Here is a 12,988-nt window from a genome sequence, read left to right as displayed (position 1 = left end):
CATGCGCAATGCCACGGGGGCATTGTTATGCTGAAACAGGAAAGGGCCTTTCCCAAAGCACAGAATCGTCTAGATTTTGGAGTTGTGTAAACCTCACCGCCATTGGACTCTGGAGCAGTGGATACATGTTTTCTGGAGTGATGAATCAAGCTTTACCATCTGACAGTCCGACGGACTAACCTGAGTTTGACGGATGCCAGGAGAACGCTACCTGCCCCAATGCATAGTGCTAACTAGTTTAATGGAGGAATAATGGTCTGGGGCTGTTTTTCATGGTTTGGACTAGGCCCCTTAGTTCCAGTGAAGGGTATCTTAACGCTACAGCATACAATGACATTCTAGACGATTCTGTGCTTTGGGAAAGGCCCTTTCCTGTTTCAGCATAACAATGCCCCTGTGCACAAAGCAAGGTCCATACAGAAGTGGTTTTTCGATCAGTGTGGAAGAACTTGACTGGCCTGCACAGAGCCCTGACCTCAACTCCATTGAACACCTTTGGGATGAATTGGAACTGGAATTGGAATTGAATTGAATTTAACTGGAACGCCGACTGCGAGCCATGCCTAATCGACCAACATCAGTGCCCGACCTCACTAATGCTCTTGTGGCTAAATGGAAGCAAGTCCCCGCAACAATGTTTCAACATCTAGTGGAAAGACTTCCCAGCGGAGAGGAGGCTGTTGTAGCAGGAAATGGGGGACCAACTCCATATTAATGCCCATGATTTTGGAATGAGATGTTTGACGAGCAGGTGTCCACATACTTTTGGTCATGTAGTGTATCAATACATTCACATGAAATATCTAGTTCCGATAGGGGAGAGGCATTGTGCCGTAAGGTGTTGCTTTATCTGTTTTCTGAAACCAGGATTGCTGTTATTTTACGCGATGGGGGTTCCATGCAATAATGGCTCTATATAATACTGTACACTTTGAATTTGTGTCAGAGCTGTGTGTTAGTTGAATATGCAAACAATTAGGAGTTTTCAACACTGACTGTGTCACTACTTTCTATAAACAGTCTCGCCTCAAGTCTTAGCCAAGAGAGACTATTATCCCTCTGATTACAATGAAGCGCAAGATGTGTCGCTCTGTTCTGGGCCAGCTGCAGCTTAACTAGGTCTTTCTTTGCAGCACTGGACCACGACTGGACAATAATTGGCATAAGACACAACCTAGAGCCTACAGGACTCTCTTTTTGGAGTGTGGTGTGAAAAGCATTTTATTTATTATTGACAGACCTTGCCCCATCTTTACAACCATTCAATCTATATGTTTTGACAATGACCGTTTGCAATCTAAGGTAACACCAAGTAATTTGGTCTCCTCGATTTGTTCAACAGCCACACCATTAATTACCAGATTCAGCTGAGGTCTAGAGCCTAGGGAATGACTTGTACCAAATACAATAGATGTGTGGTTGGTGGTGGTAGTAAACAGAGGAATTCCTCTGTCCAAGGTGGAGTCGTCTAAGAAGAGTTACCAGCAGGCCCGTAAAGAGGAGAAGACTGCTTTGACTCGCGAGTCCCATGCCAAGGCGGACCCCACCAAGTCGCAGGAAGAGGTCCGCAAATTTACAGATCGTGTTGAGAAATGCAACCAGGAAGCAGAGAAGGTACTGAAACTACACATATGTGAACAATACGTGTTCATCTAGGTAGTCATCAGGTTCCATAACATTTGTTAGTCAAGAGGCTTGAGGTCATTTCGTTTTTTTTCTTACATGCTGTACTTTAGCTCATGAACACAAGTAACAAGCCAACCTCTTGAGCATTCAATATGTTATTTGTACCAGCCTTATAGGTTCAGCTAATGGGACCGTCCAGTCTAAATAGCGGGGTCGGTGGAATTGGCTCAGTGCAGCTACAAAGCTTTGTTTTAGTTGGGTGTGCTGTCTAGAGGCAGCCTGTCATCAAGTGTCAAATTGTGGGTGGGGAAGCACATACCGACGTGCCTTTTTTTTAAATAAAGAAACATAACTGTTTGGCGTGATGAGGCTTGTCAGGTGGCAGCCTTGCAGTGACGAGCAGAAAGACTGAGCTATTTTTTTTTGTTGTTGACTGGCTGGATCTATGGAGGCTGTTGTTAATTTTCCACTATGTCTGAGCTGTAGGAAGTGCAGCGTAAGGTCCCATTTTGAAGTTGAGTTAGTAATCAAAAGCTTTCCTATAAACCGAGCTCCACCTAATTTAAAATGTAGGGATAGTTTGTAATTTATACAGTAAATCCTGAAACTGGATTTTGTGGGTTTACTTGCCCACAGCTAATCTCGTGAGACTACACCCCATAACGAACAACATTCGCCACACCAAAGCCAGGAAGTCTTTCAAATGTATAAATATTTCAAATGGTATAATATTTTTGCACGTAAAGATGGCGATTCTGTGTCTGAAGCTAGATGTATAGTTGGCTGTGTGTCTGGTTTTTCAACTCCAGGCGAAGGAGCGCTACGAAAAGGCTTTGGAGGAGCTGAACCGCTGCAACCCGCGCTACATGGAGGACATGGAGCAGGTGTTTGAGATCACCCAGGAGGCTGAGAAGAACAGGCTGTGCTTCTTCAAGGAGGTCCTGCTGGACATTCACAAACATTTGGACCTCTCCAGCAAGGATGGGTATGACAATCACACCTTCTGCTGACCTAGTACCTCGACTCTTGTAAGTCAAATATCTTGAGGGAGGTAATCATGTTTTGTTTTCTGGGCACATCTATTTATAGTTAACAAACAAACATCTTGGTTCACAAATACATTTCTTCAAAAATCAATTCTCCGCGTCTTGAGTTGGGCGCTGGGCGTTCTTTTCCGCTTACAGGTATGGTGTTGAGACCTTAGTCATGTTTTACAGTTGCATAAATTGCTCAAGATTGAACAGTAAACTTTGAGCATGGGAATCTAATACTGCAACTATTTTGTAGAATTAGCCTACGTTTCTGTTCAACAGTATGTGTACACAAGGAGGGAATGTTCAACTGCCGGTGTTGTCCATTAACTACCAGTCTTTCATAACAGGTCCTTACTCTATTTAGACAAGGGCCAGGTGACCATGGAACTGTTGATGGTTGGTCTGGCCTTCCGGCTGAGCAAATATTCAGTGGAATTGTGCCACATTCTTATAGCTTGGTATTACCAGAGATTGAGACGAACCTAGTAAAGTAAGAGTTGATCTATGGGTTTGACTGGATAAAGTCCACCAATCCTGCAACAAAAACACCCTCAGTCACACATTCCAATAAAAATGTTACTGTGATTTTCGTTTTATTTGTGGAGCTCAGCATATCCTCCCCTTTTTTAAATGGTACAAAGTTTTTTTCCTATAATGAAATGTTTTTTGAAACGTGTGCCCTCATTTTTCCACATACCCCTGTTATCCGGTGTATTTATACCCAAGATGTCCGCATTACATAATTGCGCTTTGCATCCTGTACACGTGTTGAACCATCTTGCTCACTGACCACAGTATTGTGTTAAGTGCGGGTAATGTGACTCCAGTGATTAACAGAGGGAATTTGTCCCTTAGATTCAAGGTCCTGTACCGTGACCTGGGCCAGACCATCACTGCAGCCAATGACAGCGAAGATCTGAGGTGGTGGAGAAACACCCATGGACCTGGCATGAGCATGAACTGGCCACAGTTTGAGGTAAAGGACATTGTCTGTCTAACCTTTATGTAAACAAATTGTCTATTGACTGATTGAACGTGAGTTACAATGCAAATTGCAAGCTTATAATAATAAATATGTTGCCTGTATTTACTGATTATCAAATAGTATATACACTACTCAATAAAATAAAGGGAACACTAAAATAACACATCCTAGATCTGAATGAATGAAATATTCTTATTAAATACTTTTTCTTTACATAGTTGAATGTGCTGATGACAAAATCACACAAAAATGATCAATGGAAATCAAATTTATCAACCCATGGAGGTCTAGATTTGGAGTCACACTCAAAATTAAAGTGGAAAACCACACTACAGGCTGATCCAACTTTGATGTAATGTCCTTAAAACAAGCCAAAATGAGGCTCAGTAGTGTGTGTGGCCTCCACGTGCCTGTATGACCTCCCTACAACGCCTGGGCATGCTCCTGATGAGGTGGCGGATGGTCTCCCGAGGGATCTCCTCCCAGACCTGGACTAAAGCATCCGCCAACTCCTGGACAGTCTGTGGTGCAACGTGGCGTTGGTGGATGGAGCGAGACATGATGTCCCAGATGTGCTAAATTGGATTCAGGTCTGGGGAACGGGCGGGCCAGTCCATAGCATCAATGCCTTCCTCTTGCAGGAACTGCTGACACACTCCAGCCACATGAGGTCTAGCTTTGTCTTGCATTAGGAGGAACCCAGGGCCAACCGCACCAGCATATGGTCTCACAAGGGGTCTGAGGATCTCATCTCGGTACCTAATGGCAGTCAGGCTACCTCTGGCGAGCACATGGAGGGCTGTGCAGCCCCCCAAAGAAATGCCACCCCACACCATGACTGACCCACCGCCAAACCGGTCATGCTGGAGGATGTTACAGGCAGCAGAACGTTCTCCATGGCGTCTCCAGACTGTCACGTCTGTCACATGTGCTCAGTGTGAACCTGCTTTCATCTGTGAAGAGCACAGTGGCGAATTTGCCAATCTTGGTTTTCTCTGGCAAATGCCAAACGTCCTGCACGGTGTTGGGCTGTAAGCGCAACCCCCACCTGTGGACGTCGGGCCCTCATACCACCCTCATGGAGTCTGTTTCTGACCGTTTGAGCAGACACATGCACATTTGTGGCCTGCTGGAGGTCATTTTGCAGGGCTCTGGCAGTGCTCCTCCTGCTCCTCCTTGCAAAAGGCGGAGGTAGCGGTCCTGCTGCTGGGTTGTTGCCCTCCTACGGCCTCCTCCACGTCTCCTGATCTACTGGCCTGTCTCCTGGTAGCGCCTCCATGCTCTGGACACTACGCTGACAGACACAGCAAACCTTCTTGCCACATCTCGCATTGATGTGCCATCCTGGATGAGCTGCACTACCTGAGCCACTTGTGTGGGTTGTAGATTCCGTCTCATGCTACCACTAAAGTGAAAGCACCGGCAGCATTCAAGTGACCAAAACATCAGCCAGGAAGCATAGGAACTGAGAAGTGGTCTGTGGTCCCACCTGCAGAACCACTCCTTTAATGGGAGTGTCTTGCTAAATGCCTATAATTTCCACCTGCTGTCTATTCCATTTGCACAACAGCATGTGACATTTATTGTCAATCAGTGTTGCTTCCTAAGTGGACAGTTTGATTTCACAGAAGTGTGATTGACTTGGAGTTACATTGTGTTGTTTAAGTGTTCCCTTTATTTTTTTGAGCAGTGTATGAAACCCCAAATTATCTGCCAAAGAAATGTTGTAAAAGGTGTTCATATAATTAAATCCTCCCCATAGAGCCATATTGAGCTCTTGCTTGAACTGTTAGTAAATTCCAATTTGGGATGACACTGAATGGGCCCTTGTGTGACATGTGGACCTGAGTTGGTTCTGGAATACTGTAGTGTGTTCTCAGAGCTAAATGCCTGCTCTGACCACCCCACACACAGCTCAAGGTTCCTAAAAAACCGACCATTTTAAAACTGCTCCTCAGTCACCACCTTCACTAGTGCATATGCAGGAGGCAATTTTTCTATTTAGTGGAAAATTCCAGCTACTGTGAACACAAAACAAATCCTCTACTTCATAATGATCAATTTAAAGCTGGCGATAGCTGGCTGGCACGCAGGAGCGTGTTGATCTGGAAACCGGCATTGGTTTACAGTTCCAGGCAAAGCCACTGTGACGCTTGAGGGGAGTGAGAATGAGGCAGCTCTCCTCTGTCGCCTTAGGAATCTTTTGGCATTCCCGCTGGTTTCACCCAGACACAGGGGCCCCTTTGTCCTGGCTGGGGAGCAGCATAGCTCTCTGTAGTGGATCTGGCACTAGGCACAGGGCTTCAAAAGCCCTCTGGTTATTTAGTATCATCCCAAAGATGATGCATCATAATGTGACTGGCGAAACTGTATCCTCAGTGAACTGTTTTATTGTGGTATATTTTGTTTTCTCCATCTTTTCATTTGTATGGTGATTTGTTTTAGATTACAGGTGTGCGAGGTGGCTGTTCTTTTGTGGTGTTTTGGGTGTGGTTTTTGACTGCATTGATAAAATAAAACAGACTAGGCCAGATGAATACAATAGATATTTCAGAAGCCTCTGTATGTGTGAGAAAACGATATGTTACCAGCTGGTGATAGTTAGAAAACATTTAAAATAGTTCCATGCTTTTTAAAGTCTCACATATACATATAAATATAAATAAATACATGTTTGTCCAGGAATGGTCCCCTGAGTCAAACCGCTCCATCTCCAACCAGAAGGCGAGGAACAGCCGGGCGGAGGACGTGGTCACCCTGACCAACATTGTCCCTTCAAGCGAGGAGGCACCCCAGACCCCTCAGGAGACCACCAGGTAACTGTGCGCTCTGTGACCTGCACATGACCTATCCGCCCTGCACTACCACCGTAGCTTCTGTACCACATGAGTTGTTCAAATGTAGAGCTAGAGATGACTCTTTGTCTGACTGCACCACTATTCATTTGTTCTTCTCAGCTTTAGGACAGGTACTTAACAATGTTAGTGTGTTGTCTTTCCTCTTCTATAATACAACCTTTTGAATGGAGCAGGAAAGACTGGGAATAATAGTTGTGGAGCACGTTATCTTGTTGTTCTGACTCACTGTTCCCACGGGACAATGGATGTTTGATGAGTACTTTTATTTTTTATTTGTAATGAAGAATTAATATTGGTACTTGAGGCCAAGTTTTCTTTTTTTTTGTTCAATAACATAACAAACAAAAGGATGACATAGTTATTGTGTTAACTTCCTGTTGGTTTGCGCCAAAGCTGGTTTGCTCCAAAGACGTATACCTCCGAGGTGTTTCAACTCCAATTATTCCAGCTTTTCGAAAAAACTTTTTGGCTTCTGCTACTATATTTGTCTTGTCTTAACTCCATGTGGGACCACGGTTACCAACTTCCTGTATCAGAGAGCTGCTGCCTCTAATTAGTGTTTGTACTAGTGCTGAGTCAGAGGCCTTGTGCCTGTGCCCCGTGTTCATGTGTTTTGAATTGAACCTCCGTATTCAGTTAAACATACACCAGTCACAGTAGATGTTCTTAGTGTCGCTCTAACTTGGCGTGTGAGCACGGAGATCAAATTAAGGTATATTGATTTAATGTGTTGCCTTTCATCGAACTTGTTGGGGGGCGGGGGGCCTGTGGTCGCTACCACCCTATGTTGGTTAAAGTTATTGCTACAGTGATATAATGAGAATACATGGCCCTGCGTTACAAGACATTTTGTTTGATTTCTGGTTGCAGCCTCCAATGTATAGTTTGGAAGAGAAAATGACACATTCATTGTTTTCTTCATACCATCCTTGTAGGACTACACAAAGTAATAGATTTGTTTAGCTTTTTCTTTTGCCACGGTATACTAACCGTCTGCCCCCCCCCCCCCCCCCCCCTTTCCTGTCAACAGAGGGGTGAAAGACTACTCATCAGACTGGTCTGACGAAGACATCCCCAAAAAGGTCATCGCCGCTAATGGGTTAGAGAAGGAAGAGGAGAAGGTAGAAGGTGTACGAGTTAGAGCGTTGTATGATTACACTGGGCAGGAGGCGGATGAGCTGAGCTTTAAAGCAGGTATTAATCTCTACTAATGCCTATTAATGTCACTGGACATCAACACAGACACAAGGACCAATGTCTGAAAGGCAGCCACAGCTCACTTTGTCTTGCTAAACCAGTGGCGTAGATATTAATTCACCATTTGTTTGGGGAAATAATAATAATTTGTTAATTTGGTCGAAACATGTTGAAAATTGAAGGACAAACAGTGGGAGAATTAATACAAGTGTGATTTACACATGAGCATCAGATTTGAATACACTGCAGCAATATCATTTGTATTTTGATGGAAATGATATGTATTGCATAGGATCAGCCTTGGTTCCCTTTGGTTTGATATATTTCCTATATATATTTCCTATATATCCTTGATATAATTTTCATAGGATATCCTGTTTGAAACATTGTATTTACAGCTTTGGTTGAAGATTAACATCGAGAATTAGGATGAGTAACATTGAAAATGGATGTGTATATAACAAGAATGCAATAAAGGGTGTGTCAAGCAAAATGATTATCAAATGATAGTCATTTTTTAAACCCAACACTGCAGGTAAGTGTTGCAATTGATAGTCATGACAATTATGGTTTTTGAAATGTCTGAATTACCTTGAACTGAACCACGTCATTTGTCGAAACTTCACAAAATGCACTTTATCCTAGATGATTCCTGCCAGCTAAAAGGCACAGGGTAACGTTGTCTGTTATTTTGATTAGCAGTTAATTCCCATGATCACGACGACCCCCCCTTGTTATGCTAGTGAAAATAAAGCTGTCGTTAAGGCAGTGCTTGGCCCCTCTGATTGGTGGGGTCACACTCAAGTCTCCCTCCCAGTGGAGCTTAACCAGCCTGAGCCCCCATTTAGAGCCCAGTCTAACTGCGATCTAATGTCCTTGTCTGGGGGGGGGGGATCTCCTGATTAGTAGATGTCTACACAGAGGAGGGGGTCGTGTACCCTTGGATTTGGAGAGGATATTGGATGATAGAGGTTGAAGTGCCCATGTAGAGAGATCTTAGAAGACCTTACTTGAACACTGTGGCCTTGCTTTTGGTCTACTTTGGTTCCAGTCTTGAGGGATCACAAAAGGCCAAATGATTTGAGACTGGGTAGGGGTTAACAATCCTTTGGAGAAGAAATAAGCCTTCGCACACTAAGCTTTTGCTTTCTAGAAGAGCACCTCGGACTAAACTAAGAGGTGATATAGTCGATAATTAAGTAATTTCTTTTGGATGTGGTGAGAACATGATGTACACCGGTAATTATGTTGCCGCCTTGTGGTGGTCCCTGTAACAAAGCTGAGATTCAGAAGTCCAGTACATTACATGAATATGGATGAATTATGGTGCATGTAATTGCACTGAGAAGGTGTTTCACACTCCCAGCAGGTGGTGTCAGTGGGAAATTCCAGATATGCATGGGACTGGATGAAACACAAGTTGTTATTATTAAGCATGTTCCCCTGTGCTTTCTGCTCTCTCATCACTCAGGTGAAGAGCTAATGAAGATGGGCGAGGAGGACGAGCAGGGCTGGTGCAAAGGGCAGCTGGCCAACGGAGATGTGGGCCTTTACCCTGCTAACTACGTCCAGGTCATCACATCCTGATGACCCGCCCCCTTCCTGGGCCCCCTCCAAAAAATGCAGCCAATGGTACCACAGAGTACAGACGTCATGAGAATGACTGACAGCAACACCAGTGCAGACAGTCCCCCAGAAGACTGGATGTGCTTGTTGTATTTGTTGAGACAGTTGTTGCTCTTAATTTCAAGAATAATGAAACCGGAATACAGTCCAAATGTAAAACTGTTTCCTTAACTACTAGAGGATTAATAACAAGAATGGAGGTCATTATCCCGTGGAATTTATCCTCTGTGAGAGAAATAACCAGTACAGTAGTGCCTTTTGCAAAGGATACCAGGGAAGGATGTTTGCAGAGCTTTCCTCTGTCATGTGACTGGCAGCATTCGGCAGTGGTTTAGGCTGGGTGACTATATGAGCGACCCCTGGAGGACAGGATGGTACACAGCAAGTTAACTGATCACGAGAGGGTGCCTCTGCAAGGATGCAGAAATGATCTCACACTTCAGTTGTGCATCAACTTTTGACATTTCACTCGAGGCACAATTCAAGTATTTATTAAGATGAGATGGTATGCACAGTTTTTCACCTGTTACTCACGGTTTCTTTACAATATGTTGTGTACTTCACATGTTAATTTTCCCTAATGTTTAGAATGTAAAAGTACGTAGATATCAATATTATATGTATGTTTGGGATAGTTAGATTAAGGTTACAATGCATTCAAACACACATTGGTTCGATGTGCTTGCTTTTTCTCTCTCAGTCAAATAGCCATACTTGTGTGATATGAGAGTAATTCCGTATCGCAAATTTTTACCTCCAGTTAGACTTTTATTAGCATTTTAATTTATTTTTCTTGTTTAAATCATTTTAATATTTTTTTGCATAGGAACTAAACCAACTAAACCAGGGAGACTAAGACTTGTATAAGTTTATTTAAACCTGTGGGAAGAAGTGAGATGCAGGTGTGTACAGCTATGAGACTGTTTTGAGGGCAATGTAAACATGTCTGTCTCCACTGCTGTGAGCTCACTGTGAACATGGTTTTACATGAAACTACTAACAAGCAACAAGCTAATCTATGTACAGTTCAGAAATAAACCATTTAAAATCCGATCCCAATCCACCAGCTGAATTATTTTCACTTTTTAATCAAGTAGTATTGTTGAATGGATTCTTATGCTTGGAAATGAGTTGTGAACCCCACAACCATCTGTCTGGAGATTGAATATAAAAAGTGAAATGAAATAAATATCAATTTCTCATTACACATCTACACGGACCAGGTGAATCCAGGTGAAAGATATGATCCCTTATTGATGTAACTTACTGATGTTAAATCCACTCAGTGTAGATGAGGGGGAGGAGATGGGTTAAAGAAGGATTTTTAAGCCTTGAGACAATTGAGACCTGGATTGTGTATGTGTGCCATTGAGGGTGAATGGGCAAGACAACGATGTTTGATTTTGTACGAGGTATGGTAGTAGGTGCCAGGCGCACCGGTCGTGTCAAACCCAACCGCATTGCAGTTCTCACGCTCAACAGTTTCTCGTGTGTATCAAGAATGGTCCACCACCCAAAGGACATCCAGCCATCTTGACACAACTGTGGGAAGCATTGTAGTCAACTTTGGCCAGCATCCCTGTGGAATGCTTTCGACCCCTTGTAGAGTCCATATCCCGATTTGAATTGAGACTCTTCTGAGGGCAAAGGAAGGTATTCCTAATGTTTGGTATACATGGCAATTTAGAAAAATGATTTTGTTTTGGGGGGGAGCATGTCTGCAGACTATTTTGGCTGCACATGTTCAAGTCTGAGATGAGTGTTGATTATAAAGTGTCAGGCAATTCAAAACGATTTATCTTTATACAATGTATACGAAATGCTTCAGTCTGGTTTTAGACCCCATCATAGCACTGAGACTGCACTTGTGAAGGTGGTAAATGACCTTTTAATGGCATCAGACCGAGGCTCTGCATCTGTCCTCGTGCTCCTAGACCTTAGTGCTGCTTTTGATACCATCGATCACCACATTCTTTTGGAGAGATTGGAAACCCAAATTGGTCTACACGGACAAGTTCTGGCCTGGTTTAGATCTTATCTGTCGGAAAGATATCAGTTTGTCTCTGTGACTGGTTTGTCCTCTGACAAATCAACTGTACATTTTTGTGTTCCTCAAGGTTCTGTTTTAGGGCCACTATTGTTTTCACTATATATTTTACTTCTTGGGGATGTCATTTGAAAACATAATGTTAACTTTCACTGCAATGTGGATGACACACATCTGTACATTTCAATGAAACATGGTGAAGCCCCAAAATTGCCCTCGCTAGAAGCATGTGTGGAAGGAAGGAAGTGGATGGCTGCAAACTTTCTACTTTTAAACTCAGACAAAACAGATGCTTGTTCTAGGTCCCAAGAAACAAAGATATTTTGAATCTGACAATCAGTCTTAATGGTTGTACAGTCGTCTAAAATAAAACTGTGAAGGACCTCAGCGTTACTCTGGACCCTGATCTCTCTTTTGAAGAACATATCAAGACCATTTCAAGGACTGCTTTTTTCCATCTACGTAACATTGCAAAAATCAGAAACTTTCTGTCCAAAAATGATGCAGAAAAATTAATCCATGCTTTTGTCACTTCTAGGTTAGACTACTGCAATGCTCTACTTTCCGGCTACCCGGATAAAGCACTACATAAACTTCAGTTAGTGCTAAATACGGCTGCTAGAATCCTGACTAGAACCCAAAAATTTGATCATATTACTCCAGTGATAGCCTCCCTACACTGGCTTCCTGTCAAGGCAAGGGCTGATTTCAAGGTTGTACTGCTAACCTACAAAGCATTACATGGGCTTGCTCCTACCTATCTCTCTGATTTGGTCCTGCCGTACATACCTACACGTATGCTACGGTCACGACGCAGGCCTCCTAATTGTCCCTAGAATTTCTAAGCAAACAGCTGGAGGCAGGGCTTGCTCCATTTTTATGGAATGGTCTGCCTACCCATGTGAGAGACGCAAACTCGGTCTCAACCTTTAAGTCTTTATTGAAGACTCATCTCTTCAGTGGATCATATGATTGAGTGTAGTCTGGCCCAGGAGTGGGAAGGTGAACGGAAAGGCTTTGGAGCAACGAACCGCCCTTGCTGTCTGCCTGGCCGGTTCCCCTCTTTCCACTGGGATTCTCTGCCTCTAACCCTATTACAGGGCCTGAGTCACTGGCTTACTAGGGCTCTTTCATACTGTCCCTAGGAGGGATGTGTCACTTGAGTGGGTTGAGTCACTGATCTTCCTGTCTGGGTTGGCGCCCCCCGTTGGGTTGTGCCGTGGCGGAGATCTTTGTGGGCTATACTCGGCCTTGTCTCAGGATGGTAAGTTGGTGGTTGAAGATATCCCTCTAGTGGTGTGGGGGCTGTGCTTTGGCAAAGTGGGTGGGGTTATATCCTTCCTGTTTGGCCCTGTCCGGGGGTGTCATCGGATGGGGCCACAGTGTCTCCTGACCCCTCCTGTCTCAGCCTCCAGTATTTATGCTGCAGTAGTTTGTGTCGGGGGGCTAGGGTCAGTTTGTTATATCTGGAGTACTTCTCCTGTCCTATCCGGTGTCCTGTGTGAATTTAAGTATGCTCTCTCTAATTCTCTCTTTCTCTCTCTCGGAGGACCTGAGCCCTAAGACCATGCCTCAGGACTACCTGGCACGATGACTCCTTGCTGTCCCCAGTCCA

General features: G+C 43.9%; 1 protein-coding gene across 5 annotated transcripts in view; it reads left to right on the top strand.

Annotated features, from left to right (window-relative positions):
• LOC139384332 (protein kinase C and casein kinase II substrate protein 3-like) overlaps window positions 1-10,385 on the top strand; it is a 29,443-nt gene extending 19,058 nt beyond the window's left edge. For all 5 annotated transcript variants that reach the window (XM_071129029.1, XM_071129033.1, XM_071129030.1 and 2 more), the window contains 6 exons: window positions 1,459-1,614; window positions 2,436-2,611; window positions 3,516-3,636; window positions 6,328-6,461; window positions 7,534-7,697; window positions 9,172-10,385. In XM_071129029.1, the coding sequence (XP_070985130.1) occupies window positions 1,459-1,614; window positions 2,436-2,611; window positions 3,516-3,636; window positions 6,328-6,461; window positions 7,534-7,697; window positions 9,172-9,287 (867 nt within the window). In that variant the 3' untranslated portion in view covers window positions 9,288-10,385. The remainder of the gene's footprint in view (window positions 1-1,458; window positions 1,615-2,435; window positions 2,612-3,515; window positions 3,637-6,327; window positions 6,462-7,533; window positions 7,698-9,171) is intronic.
• The last annotated feature ends 2,603 nt before the right edge of the window (window positions 10,386-12,988 follow it).

This window comes from Oncorhynchus clarkii, chromosome 26, assembly GCF_045791955.1.
Source record: "Oncorhynchus clarkii lewisi isolate Uvic-CL-2024 chromosome 26, UVic_Ocla_1.0, whole genome shotgun sequence".
Classification (NCBI taxonomy): Eukaryota; Metazoa; Chordata; class Actinopteri; order Salmoniformes; family Salmonidae; genus Oncorhynchus; species Oncorhynchus clarkii.
Note: the sequence above shows the minus strand (reverse complement) of the source record. Positions and strands in the feature narration are given on the sequence as shown.